General features: G+C 36.3%; 1 protein-coding gene across 5 annotated transcripts in view; it reads right to left on the reverse strand.

The window, feature by feature from the left end:
- Positions 1-23,362, reverse strand: part of PLXDC2 (plexin domain containing 2) — a 427,187-nt gene that overhangs the window by 35,765 nt on the left and 368,060 nt on the right. For all 5 annotated transcript variants that reach the window (XM_086334550.1, XM_086334552.1, XM_086334549.1 and 2 more), the window contains 3 exons: positions 22,252-22,402; positions 20,772-20,810; positions 3,174-3,334 (listed from right to left, as the gene is read on the reverse strand). In XM_086334550.1, the coding sequence (XP_086190676.1) occupies positions 3,174-3,334; positions 20,772-20,810; positions 22,252-22,402 (351 nt within the window). The remainder of the gene's footprint in view (positions 1-3,173; positions 3,335-20,771; positions 20,811-22,251; positions 22,403-23,362) is intronic.

Raw genomic sequence — 23,362 nt, forward strand, 5'->3', positions numbered from 1 at the left:
GAACTGTAAGAGACTGTGTGTTGTTTTAAGCTATCAGGTTCATGGTAATTTGTTACAGCAGCAATAGAAAACTAATGCACAGTTGAATTGGTTGAAATAAGGTTCTTTTTACTTCAAGGCATCGTAAATAATGTTAGGCCCTTGGTGTTTCTGAACATCTCTTCACAGCATATGGGACAATCAACTTAAAGCTGTTGAATGAATGTTGAATGGAATAGCATACAGCCATCAGAATGATGTTTCAAAAATAAAAAGTATAAATTTGCATGTCAGTTAAATCACAATTATAAGTAGGCAGACACCAAGTTATGCATGTAAAAATTACAGAAAAACACAGTTATAGTGATTAGTTCTGTACATTAGGACTCTAAATGACTTTACTTTTTGCTTTTATGTTTCCACAGATTTTTTTTTTTTAATAATGAAGAGGTACAACTTTCTTAATGGAAAAAAGCACATGAAATTCGCCTAAAAAGCAGACAGTAGTATAATATAGAAGATGAAAAGCAATTTAGACAATATTGATAAACACAATCTCTTCATGCACCAATAGCTCTAATTTAGTTAGTAATTCAAATCTTTGAATTCATAGGTCTGGCATGTCAGTAAAACTGGGCAGTCATCATGCATTTCTGTTTTGATTTTGCAGACATGGATCAGCTTTAATAATAGTACAATTATGATGATTATCTTAAAAAATCATCTGCTGACCAGCCACTGTGAGATGCATGAGGACGGCAGGGTGTCAAAGAGCCAGTGATGGAGGCAGAATTATTGGCAAATGACTCAATGGCAAGAAAAAAGGCAAAGAGAAGAGAAGCTGGGAACCTGAGGAATAGGTGTGGAAAGACGAGGATTCTTCCTAGAACTGCGGCTCTTTGACCTTGGGGAAGGCGATCCACCACTCGACCTGTCTCTTTCTTTGTGTTATGAGAGTATAGGACACAGGGCATTAAAAGGCTTAAACACGTGAGGGTTACAGCAGCAGCTTGGTGTCTGGTCAGTCACTGAAGATTTACAGCTTGTCACCTGTCAGCCCTTGGAGCAATGCAGTCATAACCTTGGGAAATGACCTTTCTTCCATCAGAATTAAGATGGAAGCACATCAACAAGGCTTAATATGAATTTTCCAACCAAACACAATGTCTCATCATTATACAATTATTACGACTTTGGCTTCCCTAGTGGCTCAGACGGTTAAGAATCTGCTTGCAATAAGGGAGACCTGGGTTTGATCCCTGGGTCAGGAAGATCCCCTGGAGAAGGCAATGGCTTTCCCACTCCAGTAAGTCATTAAATTATCACTTTAAGTGAGAATGCCAGTTTTGGAAGACATTGTGTGTGAAAATTTAGTGGAAGTTTGAAATATCCTAGGATATTTATCTTTTTTCTAGAAAGTACTTATAGAATACCCTTATTTGAAAGAGATTTCAGTTACTTAATTGAAATCTCGAGGAAGTTAGAAGTCTTCAGGGTGGAATAAATCACCTATATATTTAATGCAAAACAGAAAGGTAAATACCAGAGAAATATATAGATGTATTACTATGGATAGAATTTCAGAGGAAAGAGAGAATATGTGCGGCTGTCCTGGCAGAGCGATGGTAAGGAAAGCTTACAGGGCACATGGTGTCGAAGGCTACTGGGATCCAGAATTCAAAGACTGAAGTGTAAGAGGGGACTTTCTCGGTGGAAGGAACAGAAGGAGCAACGTCTTGGTGGCACAGAGAATTTGGGGTGCGTGTGGAGAAGAACATGAAGTGAATTGGATGGTACTGAACTCCATGTTGAAGGCAGCTCAGATGGTAAAGAATCTGCCTGTGATGCAGGAGACCCAGGTTCAATCCCTGGGTCTGGAAGATCCCCTAGAGAACAGAATGGCAGCCCACTCCAGTATTCTTGCCTGGAGAGTTCTATGTACAGAGGAGCCTGGTGGGTTACAGTCCATGGGTGGCAAAGAGTCAGACACAACTGAGCAACTAACATGAATTCCAAGTTGAGGAGCTATGGGATTAAAAACCGAACTGACAGGCAAGATAGAAACAGCCAAGGTCTTGAAGGAGGTCTGAGAAGACTGCACTTCACTCCACAGACAGCTGAGAGCCATAGGGGACTTCTGAACAATTCTTTAATTGATCTGCATTCACTTTCCACTGGTACAGAGGCCAAAGGTAAATCTGTAGTTTAAAGGTCATCACAATTTCTCACTTAACACGTGAATAAAATTCACGTGACTATCTGTATATCACCTGGTGAGCTGGAGAAGATTTAAACTTTTCAAGTTGGAAGCTCTGAGGGAGGTTTCCTTCACTGCTCTAGTATTTATGTTGTGTTGAAGAGCATTGGCTCCATGATGTTGGGATGAAAGCCATGCACACAGAGGGACCAGGAAGCCAGTTGTCTGAGAGATAGAAGGTGACTTGGTCACATGGACCTTATCCTGTGGCCCCCAGGCTTCCCAGTCTCAGGCCTCCTGGATACCAGGGCTTGGCTCTGGCCCTTTGTACACCAACACTGTTCCTCCTACATATTGCTCTTGGGCACTGGTATGTTGTACATGCAAACACAACACTCATTTGGCTTGGTGCTCTCACTGTGTTTGAATGAGTGTGTGTGCATGCATGTGCATTTATATATATTGATAAATGTATAAAAACACACACGTTCACACAAAATGGCAATGGCACATACCATTATCTTATTGTTATAACTGTTATTTTGTAGGGAAATCTATATTTTTCCTAAATGTTTTGTAAGCATTTTAAGAGCAGGCCCATCATACTGTACTATGAACCCAGCTAATACTCAGTATTTATCGATTAGTTGATTTAAGCTAAGTCCCTCAGCCTGTGGCACATGGTACATTCCTTTTAGGATCAGAAGAACAGTTGGTTCACATACTTGCTGTAATGAGACAAAAAATATGGTTTCCATTTTCTTTTAGGTCTGGAAAAGGCAAGATGGCTTATTTCTTTAAAAGCTCCTGAGATAAGGTAACTGAACTCAGCACATGAAAGCCATCCATCAATACACGCGTGCGTGCCTATGTGAAACCAGCCAGCTCCCAAGTGCAAAGTGGAGAAAATGTGCTAAATATTAAATGCAGGTGGTGTTAGCAAATGGCTACAGTTCATCAGTTGGCAAGGTTTTCACGTACTCTACTTGACACTTACCTCGATAAAGAAGATGCTGGCTGCTGATGTCGGGTGGTGATACATATAGACTGTCACAAGGATGGCCGCGGCTATAATGAGGACCAGGATGAGAATCCCGACGATGAGACCAGCATGAAGGGCTCCTCCTTTCTTCTCGGCTGCACTGTCATCTGTAGAGGCTGGAAGAACAGCACCGCTGTCAGACATTCATGGGTGCACTCATAGATCTGCATTTTCACTCAGGGGGATATTCATATTCTTAATAAAGTACCAGTGAATTTTTTTTTTTTTTTTTTTACTTTCTGAACGACTTTTCTTTTCCGCAACACCAATTTTAGAAGTTAGGTGCTTGGCAAATGAAAAACCCATACTCTTAATGATTAAAAGCACATTTATAACTGTGTTTTAATTTATGGTTCAATAGTCTTTATTCTGTTAAATAAGGCAAAATTAATAGCCTTTATTCTAAAAGTACTGGGGAAAATCTAAAACTCTAATTAACTGTATAATAAATTTAACTTTGATCTTTCTCATTAAACCACTGGCACTGTTACCTATGGAAAAATTGATTACTTTTTGAAATCTCCTCTCTCATTTTCTTTTGGAAAATGTGAACTGAAGAGTACCAAACATCTTTTGGTGGGCTACACAGGCATTTTGAGAAAGTCTGTGCATGAGTTCAAAGGATTATTTTCAAACTCTGTTTTAAACTGAAATGCTCTATAAAAGTGTAACAGATGGATGCTAAATGACCCGCAAATAGTTTATCACTATCTAAAGGGAACACACAGCATATGAAAATATTCTACTATGCCACAGACTAATATCATTTTCTGTAATTTTTACTAAGATGCTCTCCATTGTAATATCCATTTCAGAGAGTAAGGAAAAAGGAGAAATTAAATTTTGAAAGCAATAATTAGCCAAGCCAAGCCAAGCAACCAAATAAAGCCAATCTCTAAAGTCTTCTCTTGTTCTAAGATTCTATAATATTTGATGTCTACTCAGGCATTTAGAGGAGATATTCTTAAATTATGTGCACCAGGAAATTGTACCTTATTACATAATATGATGGGTATTTTTGAATCATTAGACAATTCTTTAAGACTCATAGAAGTTCTAGAACAGTGATTCCTAATCCTTTCATTAGCAATTTACATCTTTGTTATTTCCAACTTTTGCATCTATGTTTTAAACATTTTTTGGTCTATTAAACCTCAATTAATAAGCACTGATTTATTTCTTTTATCATAATTTTATTAGTAAAAAAAAACCAGACATGACTATCTATCAGAATGTGTGGTAAATACAAGACAACAAAATTCCAAATAGAGAAAAGAAATATGAACTCCCAATTCTTCCCATCCATGCTTTCAAGTTTTGTTGCTATTATTTGTTTATTCTTTGCATGAGACCCATAGTTCGTATTCAGTAATTCTTCTCCATGTCTAATGGGCTTCTCTGTTGGCTCAGATGGTAAAGAATCTACCTGCCATGTGGGAGACCTGGGTTCGATCCCTGGGTTGGGAAGATCCCCAGGAGGGCATGGCAACCCACCCCAGTATTCTTGCCTGGAGAATCCCCATGGAGAGAGGAGACTGGCGGGCCACAGTCCACAGGGTCGCAAACAGTGGGACATGACTGAGCGACTAAGCACTGCACAGCACTGCACAGCTAATAAAGCTTAAATTCCTAAAGCTTTCCCTTAACATAACAGAAGTTCATTAGTCACGGAATGTATAATTTAGAGTAATCCATTATGTAAAAGTTCATTTTCAGAGGATTCTGGGAAGATGGTAGAGGAAGAAGTATCAGGAATATGTCTTCTCACATTGACAATAATTCAAATGGCAGAATCTGACAACTCTGGACTCTATTGAAGGCTTGTAACTTCCAGGAAGAAGGCTCACACTGCACGTTGTAGTTAATTCAAGCCAATTTCACCACTTAGGACAGTTGGCTGCTCAGCCATGGGGTGGGCAGCTACACACCTGCTCCTAATGTAGCCTGCTTAGTCTTTGGTTAGGCCCTCTCTCCATGTCAGTAACAGTAACTATGCCATAGGGTTGCTGTGAAAATCAAACATTTCACACATATTACATACATAAGAAAGCACCTAGCATACAATAAGTACTTAACTAATGTAGTTATTACATTATTATATTTTATATGAGGCAGATTGAGGCAAATTACACTGTCAGATTCAGGACACTGCATAAATTATGTTTTGCCCTTAATATTTGTTACTTTTAAGAGTCTGGCTTCATTCTTAAGTACTTGTATTACTGCATTTTGTACACTTGGCTTTTTTTTTTATTTTTAAAAGAGGGCAACAGATTCCTTTCATGGAAAAGTAGGATTAATTTAAAATGTTGCACACCGAGGAAACCAGAATTGAAAGAGACACGTGTACCCCAATGTTCATCTCAGCACTGTTTTAATAGCCAGCACATGGAAGCAACCTAGATGTCTATCAGCAGAAGAATGGATAAGAAAGCTGTGGTACATACACACAATGGAGTATTACTCAGCCATTAAAAAGAATACATTTGAATCAGTTCTAATGAGGTGGATGAAACTGGAGCCTATTATACAGGTGAAGTAAGCCAGAAAGAAAAACACCAATACAGTGTACTAACGCATATATATGGAATTTAGAAATATGGTAACGATAACCCTGTATGCAAGACAGCAAAAGAGACACAGATGTATAGAACAGTCTTTTGGACTCTGTGGGAGAGGGAGAGGGGGGATGATTTGGGAGAATGGCATTGAAACAGGTATAATATCATATAAGAAACGAATCACCAGTCCAGGTTTGATACAGGATACAGGATGCTTGGGGCTGGTGCACTGGGATGACCCAGGGGGTTGGTATGGGGAGGGAGGAGGGTTCAGGATGGGGAGCACGTGTACACCCATGGCAGATTCATGTTGATATATGGCAAAACCAATACAATATTATAAAGTAATTAGCCTCCAATTAAAATAAATAAATTTAAATTAAAAAAAATAAAATGTTGCTTTGGAGAATATGTGGCAAAAATATCTGCTAGAGTCACGAAAGGAAGTCTTGAATGTTTATTCAAATCTCATGTATAATTCCATCCAACTATCCCTCCTTCCATCCATTCATCCATCCATCTATCCATTTATCCATCCATCCTTCCATCCACCCATCCATCCCTCTTTATATCCATCCATCTCTTCTTCCATGCATGCATGCATGCATTCATCCATCTTGCTCTCTATTCATTCATGCATCCATCTATCCAAATAGCATCTGGTTCTATTTCTGGGATTAGTAATCTTTCAGAAGCATCATAAAGTCTAGTTTAATTTTGTGTGTGTGTATATGTGAAGATGGGGAAGGGAAGGAAAAGACACCTGTGACTTGACCTTGGACTGTGATTTCTCAAATGGGCCAGAGACCCAGAGCCTGTTGAGAAGGCAGCAGGCAAGGGACAGTTATCTTAGGAAGGAAGAGGAGAGCTAGGGACATGTTTCACTCAAGAACTCAGCAGTTCTTGTCAATAAAACTATCTATGACTTGCAGGCCATATGTTGCCAATCTTTAGAATAAAAAATCATAATCATAACTGCATTTATTCCTTGAAATCCACTCACTCCTTTTATTTAGGCATAAATGCTTACACTCACAATGATTATTAATCTATATTTCTAATAATGGCTACTTATAATATCCTCCTTTACAAATTCTTCTTTGCAGTGCTGGTATGGATGTTAAGACACCATTTCATATCTAATGAAACCTGTACAGAATGTAGTTTGTTACAAGCCAAGAAGCATTTTAAAACATTTTTGGATGATGATGATTTTAACAAAATAAACTATCTTCATGGATTTTCACAATATTACTAACCAGTAGACAGAAGAAATACTTAGGAACCCATGAATGTGCACATGACTTTAAGACGTGTCATAATTAGAACAAATCATTTAAGGAGAAATGTAGCAAATTTCAAAATATTACAGAGGTATCTTGGTGTCCCAAGCCCATGCTATTTCTAAATACTTCAGAAATAATCAAAATGAAGTGGCAAAAATTGTACTCATATTTCTGGAGAACTTACTCTTCTGCTCTCACTATTTAGCCAAGCTTTCTGCATCTCTATTCTAGCTGCTTTCTTTATTAACAGGTATTATGATGGCACATTAAGGAACATTGAATCTGGAGATAAAGTGACTACATCATTGATGTGCTTTGATTTCAAATTATTTCACTATTTGGTTTTCAGTTTGATACCACTTTTCAATTAAAGGGACTAGGGTTTACACACTCATGGGAAACTGCAAATAACACAGAGAACCCTCTGTGATAAAAATCATGATCACCTCAAACACAAGTTGAAATTTAAAAGGTTTAAGGAAGTGCTAGTAATTTCCATAATTGAAATTTAGTTCATTCACCTCGAGGGCAGACTGCTCAAATAAGTTGATTTCATTCCTCAGAAAAGACAATGAACAGAGATGTCATCTCTGACAATATTCATTCCTGAGGTACAGCTGATTATTCTTGGCAATCGGTAGAAAGAAGTAGGTCGAAGAAGACTCTGAACCTGTTTCAGGTACAAACTTCTAAAGTTCGTCAGTCTATATGAGTTGGGGGAATATTCAAAGAGGTCAGGAGGAATCTAGCCTGAAAACCAAGTTCTTATTCTAGTCTTAGAAATGTCTTATGCTCTTTCATTTACACCCCAAAGGGAACAAAAGTTGAAGAATTACTCTCTCTCACACACACAGTATCACACAGAGGACAGCTCGAGTCTTTCATTGTTTACCTTTACACTGTATATTTAAATACGATGAGTTAATGATAAGAGACAATAAGACCCCCCAAAGGGAGCCTCAGAGCCAAAAACAAAAGAGGAAATACATAAATATATTTGAAAAGGCTACCAAATCAAAGCCTTTTTTCTGCTCTCTTGTAGACATACTTTAAAACATAAATGAAGCACAGAAAATCAATAGTATCAAAGATAATACACTCCCATCTGATCCACAGAGTGACCTATCAGTTCTTATGAGTTTCTAACTTTTAGTACTTTATAAAACACAGATCAATATTTAGACACAGAGAGGACTTTGAGAATTGTCAAATCAATCAAAGCATTATACTATCTTTTGGTAAGTTTTATAGCTACCATGATAGCAAAGATGACAGATTTTTAAAAGGCATTAAGCACATTCTGAAAATATCCATGACCTCATGTAAATGTGTTTAATTTTCTGCACTCCAAGAAAAGTTCATAAAGTATTGATAAAAGATCAGATGAAAAAAAGTAGAAGAAAGACGATAGGAGGAAAGAAGGGAAAAAAAACTGACCTTTTGTTTCTTCAAGGTGTAGCATTTAATTTTAGACCACTATGTCTCCTAGGTCTTTCTACGTCTGTTATTTTTTTTTCAGTATTTATATGTATGTAGTATTATTAATGATATTTAGAAGTACAATTCTTGAATACATTAGAAGTTTTAATACACTGCTGAAATGATCATACCCACTTTTAAATCTTGTCAGTAACTAAAGTCCAGCAATAAAGTAAAACTAAAGTAGAAACATTCCTTGTCTGAAATTTTATTCACTTTAAAGAGTTAGTTCTAAATCTAACTATTCTCTTGGCTTTAAAAAAAACCTATAAATTCCACAACATATAATGTCTTTTGGGGGACCAAGAGGCTTTGGGAAAAGTCTTGCATGAATTTGTTCAAAAATCCATAAATCTTATACAGATGATGTCAAGTGTTCTTTTTTAACACTTCAGAATGAAATTGAACTACAAAATGCTTAAAATGTTAGTGTTGCATTTTTGGATTGAAAACACACGAGTTTCCCTGTGGAATATTATTGAACCCATTTATGAGCTACCAAATATAACAGCAGAAAATCAAGTAAAAGTAAAAATTTTCACTAAACTGACTTTTCCTTTGGAAGTTTCCCTTGCAACTGATCTCATTTCGTAGCTCACATAATTTCCTTCATGTCTCTTTTATTTTTATTTATTTATTTTTTTAAATTTTCTACAAACATGATCATGACCTTGACTTCATTTAGAGTTTCTCTGGGTATTTTACATACCTTCTTATTTCTCATAATTCTCTTTGTTCTTTCATTTTCTTAATCATGGTGTCCCTATTTTTTCTTTTGGATGCTTACCAATCTGCCAATATTATTTGGGTATTAGGGTTCCTTGAAACTATTATACGAGCCATACTTAATCCACAATACGAATCACTGTGACCCTACATTCATTTATAATTCACATGATGACATCTCCTTAGGAGGGATTTGAGTAAGTACTGTGAAAAGATATTAAAATGGTGCACAAAACACAGCTAAGTGCATTATGTGTGGTGAGAATAATATTCTGGCAGGGGCAGCTGGCTCAGCTTCTCGTCTGCAGCCTGTGCTACTACAGAGCAGCTGTGAAATTTCATTCAGGGAAACATATAAAATGTTCTGGCTTAAAAGAGCTTAGGGTATGACAATCCTTTTTAAACAATAATCCGCTACCTTTTATCTCAGGAAAATAAGGCTAAATAAAATTTCCGTGAAATCATATTAAAAGAAATGCTTGATTCCATCAAAATGAGGGACTTTGGAGAGTAGTCACCACCCAGTCTGCTACTAGCCTTGTTATGTGATTAGTGCTTTTGTGCATGTGTGTGTGTGAGCATCAGAAACAGGGGATTCACCATATCTATAGCTACTGCAACACCAAAAGCAAATCCTTGTAATGATCCATTCTGGTTTTCATTTCTTATTTGTATGTGCTATGTTTTGTAATAATTGACCCGTGTCTCTAATATTTTCAGCAACCAAGATCTTTATAAGATCTAACTTTTAAAGTTTTCCTAACGTCAGCTTTCTATATCAAGTTGCCTTGCTTCTTCAGGGTTCAGGATGGGGAGCACATGTATACCTGTGATGGATTCATTTTGATATTTGGCAAAACTAATACAATTATGTAAAGTTTAAAAATAAAATTTAAAAAAAAGTATATTTAAAAATTGTTTTCTAAAAATCTCTACTTTTATAAAATAACTCACAGAAATCTTAGTACTTAAGTTTCCCATCTAAATAGTAAACATATTAAATATATATGACAAATATATTCACAATTACAATGGAATACCAAAGAAGAGGTTGACAATGTACTTTCAAGATCTGGGGGTACAGAAGAAAGTGACTCTTTATGCCATTTAATCCTGTCCATTTGAATTAAGTCCCTTATAGTAAAACAGTTCATTTATATACAAACATATGAATGAATATACAAATGCAATAAATGTTCACTTCCTTATCAAATCCATCATGTTTTCTGATCATAGAGAAGGAACCTTTTCACCTTGCTCCCGTCTGTGTGGAAAGATAGATGTGTGTCCAAACCACTTAGCTAATGTGAACCCTTGCTATTGCCATTTCTTTTAATCATGGCTGTCTTACCAAGTCAATATGAGGATTTCTTGAAATTATTCATGGAAATGGGAAGCTTAAGTGCATGCTGGATAAAGCAAGGATGTCTTAGTGAATAGCTTTTCCAGTGGAAAGATCAAGATCAATCTCCATGTACCTTCACTGTTGACCCCTTTGAAGGAAAACAAACCACCAAGCTCCGTAAGAGTTAACCTGTCTCTCCCCAGACTCCAGCAGTAACTGGGACATGGCCATGCCACATAGAATCTGCAGAGAGTATCTGAAAAACAAAAGCCCAGCTGCTGTGGTTTGGTAGGCTATCTAAACAAAATTAACCTTATGGAGAGCTTCTTTTGAAAACTGCTAAATATTAAGCCAGTCTCAAGTTCTTTGGCACCTGAGTTTATATTTACAATTAATGAGAACCTAAGTGCTTCCTATGAAAGCATGGGTTAATTTAGTTGCTGGAGATGTCAATTTGGCCCTTGTGGGTACCTCAGGATTGAACATTAGCCCTTGATGTTAACAACCACACAACCTTTTGCTATTTGTTGTGGTTGACGTATGAAATCTCCCAGGAGGGTAAATGGGCAGGACTATATAAATGTATCTCAAAAAGACAGAATTGGAAATTGGAAAAAAATAAAGTTGGGTAGAGCTTCGAACTATATTTTAATGTGTGTTACCAGAGCTAATAAAACAAGCACATATATCAAGGGTGGAAAGAAAAAACTGAAATCACTTGAGGACCAGTTTTGAAGGGTATGTTTCACATCAGAACTGCCAAAACATGGCTCAGATAAGGGCTTTAATGGGGGCAAATTCAGCTGGCCTGCTTGGGAAGGAAGAAGCATGCTAAAAAAGTGTGTTTATCATGGCTGTCTTCCCTTAGGTCCTGGAATATCAAGTTTCCTGGAATACAGAGCTCCACACATTGAATGTGGGATAGAATATGGTTACTTCTCGAGGTGAGCACTAGTCTCAGCCTTACCTTTCCCATTAAATCAGCTTTGTGAACTGGCCCCACACGTGGGTATAAAGCACTACTATGAATCTTACAGTCACCTGTCGACAGTTAACCTGTCGAGGGATGGGCTCAGAGGACCCACGGGGCTCATTCTGATCATGAACTGACACCTGGAGCTGTCTGTGTTTGCTGAGATCCTGGATGGCTTTAGTAGAGGCAGAGTGGCAGGCAAATGGCTACAGTGTCCACGCTTTCATTCAACATGCATTCAAGCTTCAGTGAGAGAAAGGATCCCATTTCCGTGAACAATTTCAAGGAGGCTTCATACTGACCTGGTAGTACAGCCAAAACTGAGAGGTGTGCAGGTGCTAAGGCTCCAGATTAGCTCAGTGGTTTGGACACACATCTGTCTTTTCACTCTGATAGGTACAGGGTGAAGAGGATTCTTCTGCTACATTCAGTGCCACAACTGGAGAAGCTCTCCCAGGTTGCAGGCCAGGATGGCTATGCGGAGCATAGCACATGCTCTGACAGCAGAGTGTTTAGTGTTGTAGCCAGGCTACATCCCTTACAGATTAGGGACCCCAGACAGAATACTTAAATCCCTGTCCTTCTGATATTTCATGCATAAAATAGGATTATAGTATGACTTTCTTCATGGGGTACTCTAAGGATTAAATGAGATCAACATGCAAAACCCTTAGATGAATGTCTGGTGTACAGTAAATCCAATAATTGCAAGATAACTTTATCACTATTAGCAACTACATGGGACGATTCTAAGAATAATTTAAAGTAAACCATGAATCAAGTAATCAGAGGCATTAAATTTTATGCTTATTAATTAGAGAAGCTTCTTTGTTAAGGATAAATCTTTTTGCTCTCTTTTGTTGAGAATTTTAAGAAGCTTGAAAAAATTTACTCATGAGAGTTAAGAAAAAACTATCTAGTTCGTGAGAAGTACATCAACATTTCTGTTTTCTTTTTTTTTCCCCACTAAGGTAATATTTGCAACCTGGAAATGCACAGATCTTATATACCAAAGGAATCATCAGCCAAACCAACATCCAGACTATTTCCATGCCTTCAGAAAATTTTCAATCAATCAATCAATTGATTCCATTCCCATCAATCCTGACCTTACCCTGCCATGGAAACCACTGTGCTGATTCCTCTTACTGTAGATTAGTTTCATCTATACTGAATTTCACATAAATCAAATCATATTATATATACTCTTTCATACCTGGCTTCTTTTACCTAAACTAATGATTTAAAGTTTTATTTATATTATTGCATGTATCATCAGTTTGTTATTTTTTTTCTGCTGAGTAGTAGTCCATCTTATGAAATATTTAATTTTGTTTATTCTATTGACAAACATCTGGATTGTTTCAGTTATTGGCAATTATGAATACAGTTGCTATGAATATTCTGGTACAATATTTTTATGGCTATGCTTTCTTTTGAATACATAGAAGTAGAATTTCTGACTCATTTAGTAAAATTATTGGTATGCCTGAATTTGGTCTTCCATTTTGCTATTTGTTTCCTTTGCGTCCATCCATCATGTGGTCCATTTTTTCTTCCTCTCTTGCCTTCTTTAAGTTCAACAGATATTTCTTAGAATTCCATTTTAATTTAACTCTATATTAAAAAATTTTTCTTTAGTAGTTGCTGAGCATAATGTTAAGACATGTTGAAATCACTTATTGAAATTTGATCCAATTAGTTGCTAATTCACTACTGTAACTGAAATAATAACATTCGGTCACAGTACTTACTGTTATGAATTAGTGTTAAATAATTAATGCCTGTCCTTGCTACCCAAGATACATTTTAAATCTTGCATGGTATTATTTGACCATGCAGAATAAAATTCAAGCAAAAATTAGTCTTAATGGAACAGTAAGCCAGTGAAAACCTAGCTGCTAAAAATATTAAACTAAATTTACCATCTAATAGATTCAAATACTGTCTTTAAAGCTTTATGTCTTAAAAAATAACATATTCTTTCTCTCAAAGAAAATTTCTTCTTCTTCTTTTTTTTTTTTTTGCTTGCTTAAGCTGGATCAGCATATTTCATGATTCCTTGAATCAATAAGTATTGATTCAAGCACACATGAAAACATTTAGTGTTCATGTCACCAAAGCACAAGGATGGTCACCGTAGTCAGCAGGCCCCAAATTCACATTGGCACACCCTTCATACATACATAGGAGGCTCCCTTTTCCATTTCCTTCAGAAATGTGCTATGGGTTATTTCAACTCCTGGACCCCATACTCTGACCTCTCCCACTCACTCTTGCCATATTGCTGTCTCCTATTACACTGAGAAAACAACAAGCCCAGAGGAATACCCTAGATTTCTCCCTGTTACCCATCTCCTCTCATCCACGTGGATTGACCCATCCCTGCTTACACATATATCGCTTCATTCTCAGTCATCTCTCCACTCCTTTTCTTCATGTCTTTTTTCTTCTCAACACCTCTAACATATAAATACACTCCTAAAAACAAAACAACAGAAATCCTACTTCCCTTCTCACCAAGCTTCTTTAAATAGCAGCATGTCCCATTTGACTTCAATGTCCTTATTGCTCATCAACTTCTCAGATTCTCTCTGGGGACTGTGCATCTGTGGACTATAGAACTATCAGGTCAAGATCAACCAATGTCAACTTACTATTTAATTCAATGGTTACCTTTCTATTTTTTTTCCATTTGTCTTTGGCATTGTTCACTACTTGCTTCTTGAAATTGTCTTCTTGTTTTCTGTGAGTCCAGTTCTTCTGATTGTCTTGCTGTGTTTGAGTTCCCCTCCCTCCCCCACAAAATCTCAACTTCTGTGTTTCCTTATGAGCTTCCCAGGTGGTGCTAGTGGTAAAGAACCTGCCTGTCAATGCAAGTTAGCCATGACAGACGTGAGTTTGATCCCTGGGTCAGGAAGATCCCCTGGAGGAGGGCACAGCAACCTACTCCAGTATTCTAGCCTGGAGAATCCCATGGACAGAGGAGCCCGGTGGACTGCAGTCCATGGGGTCACACAGAGTTGGACACGACTGAAGTGACTTAGTATGCATGTACGTTTTCCCTCATTAGTCCTTTGACCTTTTCATTTTTACTTTATTCTTCTGTGATCTCATTCACTCTGATAATTTCAACTATCATTATATGCTGATGATGCCTAAATATATAGTTTGTTTGTATTTCTTAAGTGAATTTCAGATTTGCATAGATTCTATCTTTCCCTGATGTCTCCAATGCTTCTTCATATTTATGAAGCATTGCCTCAGACCACCTGTTCTTGATGGAACTGTACGTGGGAATTGCCTGAAGGCTTAAAAAGTATTGATGCCTGGATCCCAGATCCCGAGGTTCAGATTTAAGTGTTATGGAGAACAGTCTGAGCACTGGGGTTCTTAGGAGCTAGAATAATAAAATGAGAATAACCAGATGATTCTTATGTACATAAAAAGTTGAAAAACACTACTCTAAACAAAATTTTAGAAGAGAATTTCTTAATCCATTCGGGACATTCAAAATAATATTCTGAAGTGTAAGAAATGTTCATTATTATGGCACTTCTACACTTTCTTATACAGTTAGTGCTATCATGAAAGTAGTCAAACAGAGCAAAAGATAAAACCAAAAACCAAATGCCAAGTTATTTTTACAGTTTTAGAAACAGTAAGTGATAGATACTCAATAGTCTGTCAAAAGGTAATAACAGTTTCCCTTTGCTTACAAGACTGTGATCGCTGCTAAAGAAAAAGATGAAAAAAAAAATAGCAAGGGAAGGTAGGAGAAAAAAGTGAAAGATAGGTGACTTTGATGATTTATGTATTAAAGTCAAAAAATAATGCGACTGAATGATAAATGAAACACTAGACACTTGATCTGTCACTACACACTAGGTAATAAAAATATAACCTTAGAAGTAGTCTAGTGAAAAAGTCAGAATAATGTTCTAACATTTTATCTTTGGATAAAAGGCCTTATATGTTCATAAGTAGGACATTAAACACAACAGATTCAGAATTTAGACAAACCAATCCATAATTCATTCAAAGTAATATTTCTGTATTAACTCTTTAAAATTAATTATTTTGCAGATCTGTTCTCCAGAATTAACTTGATCACATTCTGCAAACTGCTTAATGTAGTTACTTTAGCATCCTTTTGATGAAGACCCCACCTTCCGACTCAAGAACACAGCCTTTCAGAATCCAGGTTTAGCAGACTTCCTACCAATGAGAAGAAATGACGAACACAGTGCCACCTGCAAGACACACCAGTGATGTCTCGGGTGCTCATACTTTAAATATCATTAGTAATTAAGAACTTACATGCAAATATGTTTTTTAAAAAGAAACATGACTTTATCAGAAGGAAGAATCTTTCGAGGAACCAAGAGGGAATGCAGCTTTTGGTATTATTATCATAGTACCAAATCTCAGTCAACAAATTTTAAATAATAAAATTAATCATAGGATTTTAGAGCTTGATATAATTTTAACATCTGCAGTGTAGCAGAATGGCACAACTCCATTTGCTAAATTGAGCTGAATCTGGTTGAAGATTTCACTTCTCAGTTAAGAGACTTTGCCATTGATTCAACTCACAGACCTATTTCAGCCCTAAATATAATTTTTTCCAGTTTGCATCTTGAAGGCATTTACATTTCTATTTAGGCGGTGAGTGGTGAGTGTCATTTGGAAGCAACTAATTAAATACCAAAGAAGGCAGTCAATAGTTGTACCAGCTAAAAACATACAGCTAGGTAATTCCTTAAAAATGTGACTTTTCTAAATAAGCTTTTGCCAGAATTCGAAAACCCAAGGGAGATGTAGTTTTAAATGCTTATAACCATTATCCACAGAAATACATATTATTTAAAGAATACATTCTAGGAACCCCTTAATAGAGAATTAAACTTGAATTTCTCGAGAAACCTAGAAGGCTGAAAGAATTTAGTTTTTGAACATAAACAAAGAATACCCCTGCAGTTTGCAGAACACATGCCAGTGTTTCAGAAAGGACTCAGTTACACAGGAGGATCAATGCATTGGGATTTTCAAAGAAAGGATAAAATGAAAAGTAAGGCATAATTACATGGCAAAAGGAAATTTCATTTCTAAATACTTATACGTATAATCAGTTGTTATAGAAGAGGAAAAAGAATACTGGAGGTGGGAATGAAACTCCTTAGGTTGGCGTCTCCCATGTGAAGTTTCTAAGAAGGACTGTACTACTCAGGAGCAGCCATACTGTGAGGCTGCCAGGGTCCTGGAATCCACATTAAGACTAAATAGATTCACGTGGCAGCTCTGCCACATACCAGCCAGGTAACCTCACCTTTCTGTACCTCCATTTCCTCAGCTAAAAAATGGAAATATGGGCAGGACTAGTCACAGGGATGTTGTGTGAATTAAATGAGTTAATACAGGTACAGCATTTAGAAGAGTGCTTGGAGCGTAGGAAACAATAAATGTTTTTCCTCTGCTTTTTCTTCGATTCTCCCCCTCCTCCTCCCCCTCCTCCTCCCTCTCCTCCCCCTCCTCCTCCTTCTCCTCCTCCTCTTACCTCCTTCTTCTTACCTGCCTTTCACATGAATAAGGAGCAGAAATGCTACTTAATTAGACATATATATGACTTGCAACTTAATACCATAAACACGCAAGTAGGAACATTTCAGTTGGAGACAAAATACTATCTGTATGTTGGTTCCTCTGAGTTTTTGTATTCAGCCATTTATAATGGCCAATCAGTGCTAACTTACTAATGGCACCTGCATTCATTAGGAGTCATTCTCTTTGTCTAGATATTTTTTTCAGTCTCTTTTCTCCAACTTATTTAGAGAACTGAGGATTTTCACTCAATGCCGAAGACTAATAAAACGTCTCCAATCAAACAACTAACTGGAAATATGCAGAGGCTCTTCCTAGACCTGATCTAATTGTAACAGGAAACACAATGCACAAGTGACGATTTATCAAGAGTGATTTTTGCAGACTGGAACTCAGTCTGGGTCCTGTGAATGAGAAGCCCTGTTGTGTGCCTCTGGTGTCCAGCTGCTCAGAAGTATTTTATGTTTTCATATCAAAGATGAAGGGAAATCTCCTGGAAAGTGAATATATAATCAGGTCAGCTGTGGATACCACTGAGAAAATCAACTACTTTAAGTCATAGAAATATTCCAGGAAGACTCAGGGCCAAGGTAATCCAATATCTAAAGAAGGTGATGTACGGATGTAAAGGGCAGAGTATAGCTACACATTGAGTACTTTGATAAACATCACCCTCTTCTAGAAAAGTACAGACCTCTAAATTAAAATGGTTTTAAGAGCAGCCTATTAAATTAAAAGAAAATGTGCTGAATTTCTCTGCAATACATAGCAATTTACACAAATGTCTTAGCTTGCATCTAAAAAAATTCTCACTAAATGTGAGAAAGCACTTAGACATCCTTTTCCATTATTACCTCAATCTCAAAAAAAGAAAAAAAATGTGAAGCTGGAGGAAAAGAACAATTCTGAATTCTGTTTTCAACATGTTTAATTAACTAATGAAGTTGGATTTAAATTGGCAGTCCTTCCTACATTTCCATATTCCATAAAATAAAAAGCAGTAGTAGCATGCTAACTTAATAAAGTTGCTATAAAAAGGAATGTGCAATCTCAAGTACTCTTTGAAAGGAACATTTATCTTAGCACTGGTCAAGTTGGTCTGCTCTAACTGCACATTTAGGAAAAGTGCTTCATTAGCAAACCTGGCCATGAAAAGAGTTCCAGTGTATAGACATATTAAGTCTCATTGTGATATTTTGGAACTCTGGCGGGTACCTGAGGCATGCTTGTGCTCAGTAGCTCAGTCATGTCTGACTCTCTGCAACCCCATGGATGGTAGCCTGCCAGGCTTCTCTGTCCTTGGAATTTTCCAGGCAAGAATATTGGAGTGGGTTGCCATTTCTTACTCCAGGGGATCTTCCTGCTCCAGGGATTGAACCCTCATCTCTGGTGTCTCTCTGCATTGGCAAGTGTATTCTTTACCATTGTGCCACCTGATGCATATCAGTGATCTTATATAATCTGAAGATCCAATAGTCAATTTTTCTAGTAAGATGAAAAAAGAAAAGAAGCCCTCCATTTCAATCTTGGAATTTACTTAACTTGATTTCTCAGTGTCATAAGATAGTTTTAATACACTGCATTAAAAAAATCTTCAGAGTTTTACTATTCCTTGCTGCATTAAACAAAACTAAGGATTTTCCTTGGGATAACTGGTAACATTCTAGAAAACTATTTCCCAAAGTGTATTCCACAAAACATTAAGTCAGTGAAAGCTATTTGCAAAAAAATTTTAAGACCAAATAGTGGAGAAATGCCAGATGCTAAATCTTTATCACCATCTTGGAAGTTTCTTTAGAATCTATGCTTTCTGAAAGCCAGGAATTTGTCTAAACCATTTTCACTACCATAGCTGCAAGCATATACAATCCCTTGCAATTAGCAGGCACTTGGCAGGAATAAGTAAATGAATGAATGAACGGTAAAAGCTTTTAACAGTTTTCCAGAAAGTAAATTGCTTACATTTTTTTTTCAACCAGAATATCTCATAGCTATTTGATAACAGGAATCTTTTGTTTTTTCTATTGTTGTTGGTTAGTCGCTAAGTCATGTCTGACTCTTGTGACCCCATGGACTGTAGCCCACCAGGCGCCTCTGTCCATGAGATTTCCTAGGCAAGAATACTGAAGTGGGTTGCCATTTCCTTCTCCAGTTTTTTTTTTTCTGTCAGCATTATAGAATATTTTAGTCATATTAAAGAAAAAAGAAAAGACAGAATCAAGAACAATATAACAAACACATATAACTACTACCTGTGTTAATAATTAAACATAGCAAATACAACAGAAGCTTCTGGGGAACCCTCCTCCATTCCATTTATCTCTTTTTAACATCCTCCATCCAAAGGAGGTAACCCTGACATTAGGACTTAGGTTCACCAACAACCTGCTCTGAGAAATGTTGAATGGGGCAATTGCTAAAGTCCCTTCAACACTAAGATTTTATTTCTAGCTAGTGTATATGTGGCAAATGGCTACTTGTGAAGCTATCCACTTACTGCATTAATACAACAATAAGTAAATAAATGAAATAAAATATTGTGATACAAAAGCAAGACAATGGTAAACTGATGTGATAATGATATATATGGAGAGGCTAAGCAACTTTTAAGTGGACTGATCTAAATACATATATATAGATATACAGTAAACTAAGAACAAACAGAAATATTTGTTTCTTGACTTAGACTGAGTAATTTAGAAACTATTCTCTACAAATACAGAGAGAAACATACCTAACACCATACATGTTGGATTCTGACTTACTCAGGTTATCACCTGGGGCTGCAAAAGTGAGACTGTGTCGAGAACAATAATACAGTGAACCCACATTTACATAAAAGATGCTGCTAAGAGGAAACCCCCTTCCTGAGCTGAATAAACAGTTACTAATATAGTTACATCTCTTTTATGAAATCCAGCATTCTATGATAGAGTTGCACATATGACCTAACATAATTTAAAAGGAAAAGAGCTATTTGAAAAATTTTGGTCAATATCTTTTACAGACTTGTTTTGGTAAAGCCTTTCTTCCTCAAATTTTCATGTACTATTACATACATTCCTAAATTGTCTTAGAAAAACTCTAGTTATCTACTTATTAACTGTTCTTCCTCAAGTTTCTTTTTGTCCTTTTCTTTGCATAGAAGATAAAAACGCCTAGTAAAAGTATATTTCCATATTGCTCTATTTCTTAATTTTAATTATAAATGATGTTGAATAGTCAGTGTAGTGAAAAACAGGCTTGAACCCAATACTGGTAGATAGCCACATATGCAACCAATAAACCGAGGGCTCCAGCAACAAGAAACAGCAAGGAATGTGGATAAATTTTCACTTTACAATTGGTCAGTGGCGTCCTGAAGTTTTACAGGCAAACACTGAGATTAGAATTTCACTCCGCTATTGAAATAATTTGACTTTTCAAGTCAACCATTGAATTCTTCCTGTGTTAAACACCATGAGGGAGTAAAATATGACCTCACTCTACATTTAGAAGCCCACAAGTTCTTTCTCATGCTTAAATGAATGAAATAGATAAGTATCTAAAAAATATTTATAAAAGAAAAATGTCAGTTCCTACCTCCATTATCTTTTAGATGTAGAGCTATCTTGGTATCATCTGGAAGAGAAAGTCAAAGTTACAACAAAAAAAATTTTAAGGTACATAAATCAATTGTCTACTAATGCATTAACTGTTTAACAGGAATGGATTTTGATACTTTACTGAGTAAATTTCTAGGTCAATGAGAGTTAGTCTTACCTTATAGGATGTAGTACTAAACTTTCTGAGATTGTAAGGTCAAGATTGTAAAACTTTAGTAAAGTTTTATATGACTCTTAAGAGCTATGAGAAAAGTACACTGGTATAACTTAGACTTAAAATACATTTATCTTAATTTTCTAAAATGATTTACTGTAATTAGACTCTAGAAGTTCTTATTTATTTTAAAGGCCAAGATCAAGGAAATTCCAAGTTAACTGGAATAGTAAATATTTGTCAATATTTACAAACTTGACTTCAAAAGTTAAATGCTTATTTATTGCTAATAAATATGACCAAAATAACATACAAAGTATCTTGTCCTACAAAATGTAGAATGTGCTTTTAATTTCAATGGTATATTTCATTCTAAAGGGGAGGATTTGAATTACAGAAATATTTTTCTCAGGCTACATAACAACCCCAAATAAGATGAATTAAAATATAATATTGGTTTTAAAAGCATTAAAATGTACTTAGCAGCTGTCCTTCACCTCATTTTAACACTTTATTCTAGTTAACTTTAAATATCCAATTAAATTTCAATTAAGAGCAAAAGATTCAAGTTTAATATCCTATTCAAATTAAAGCAAGGCTTATGAAAAGAAATAAGACCATGTTTTCCCCTCAAGGCTTACTCTTGGCTAACTGGTCTCACATTTCTCCCTAGTGGCACCATTCAGAATAAATGACTAACAAATTTGGGCTAATATCCCATCTTTCCCCAATGAGCTGTGTGCATGCATTCATGCCCTCTAGTATTTTTGCCTTTCCTGGCAAAGGAAATGCTTCTCTAGTACAATTTCTGTGTCATACACAGTGCTTCTCTATAAGGTTATAGACCAGCATATTTTACTGACTGTATCCACGCAAATATAAGAATTGTGTATTAGCAGAATTACCTGTTATTCAGAATACAAAATCAATGGACATTTTCTATGCATTTTGCCTTCCTATCCTGTGATTAAAATGTTAAACACTGTTATTACAAAGTTCAGCAAGAAAGGAAGGAAGGACACGAGAGGAAGTTCTTTCTTTCTTTTCTAGAGACTCTAGTAGCCAAGATCACCATTAAAGACTAAATCTTAATAAAAGGCATCCATACATTAAAAAAAAAAAAAACACACAAAAAACACAGCACATAGTTTTACTCCACTATAATTTTGTATTTTCCCTTTTAGACATTCCTAAGAAATCCAGTTCGCTGAAGAAAAAAATTTCCCCTGGAGAACCTCTCCTGTACACGTCAACAGTGAATTTTCCCCCCTTCAGTAACAGAGAAAAAGTGTCTCCAGGGCACCTTCTGTGGGCAGGCTGGTGGGCAGCTGGGAGGTGGCTGCTCTTCTGGTGGTCGTCAAGACCCTGAATTGTGTGGTTGTTGCACGTATGGTGGTGCTGGTTCGAGTAGAACTTTCCACTGGCTCTGTGGGGTCACACATCTTCTCTTTTGACTAATAAGAGAAACAGAGGGGGAGACAATGGAGGAGTGATCAGAGCTACATTTTAAAATTATATCAAGGAGAAAAATAATAGAAGAAACAAAAGAATAAAAAGAAGCTGGGCTGTAAAGCACAAAGGCCTCTCAAATCAAGATGAGGAATACTTTTTTTACAGGACTACAGTTATAGATTTTACTGACTTCATATATATATTTAAAATGGGATGTTAGAAAGCATTTCCATGTCTAGATATTTGGATTCCGTCATTTCTGAGTTTAACTTTTCATATTACTGTTGATCTTAACCCAAACTTTATATCAATATATTTTTAAAAGACATGATGGGAAACAGACTAGAAGAAAAATGTATATAAAGAGAAGGTTTAAAACATGGTTAAGTGTGTGAAGAAAGAATGTATTCCATTCACATCAAATTGCTAATGCTAAATTTGAAACATGTAACTGCTCTATACTACTCCATTGTTTCAAAAATAACTTCCCACAGGGTGAATGGATATTTAAGATTAAAATTTTGCCTTCCTTTATGAAATATTCAGAGCCACCCACGCAAAGGATTGAACAGCACTCAGGCAATCACTTAGAATATTTTCTCCCTAACCGAGCTACACGAGGACATGGTGCATATCGTAGTTTTCATTTATAGCCCACAAGAAGAAACAATATGACATTTACCAGTAACGATTTCCAACATGCAAAGTTTTATAGTTTAGAAGTTGGTATTTCTCCCTACCTCTTTGTGCTTCAAAGGACTTCATCCCTCTGGTGGGCCTTGACTATTAATAGAAGATAACTACGTACACATGGATGGTACTTATCCCACAACTGAAAAGTTTTATTAAATAAATACCTTTTTTAAAGTTCTCTTGTCATTAGGAACATGCAATGCACTGTACTGCTGGTTCAGGAAGAACATCCAATATGGTTTCCTTGTCACTAGTTAGATATGATCCAG

This window comes from Bos grunniens, chromosome 13, assembly GCF_055505025.1.
Source record: "Bos grunniens cultivar Pamir isolate PY7600 chromosome 13, Bosgru_T2T1.0, whole genome shotgun sequence".
NCBI lineage: Eukaryota > Metazoa > Chordata > Mammalia > Artiodactyla > Bovidae > Bos > Bos grunniens.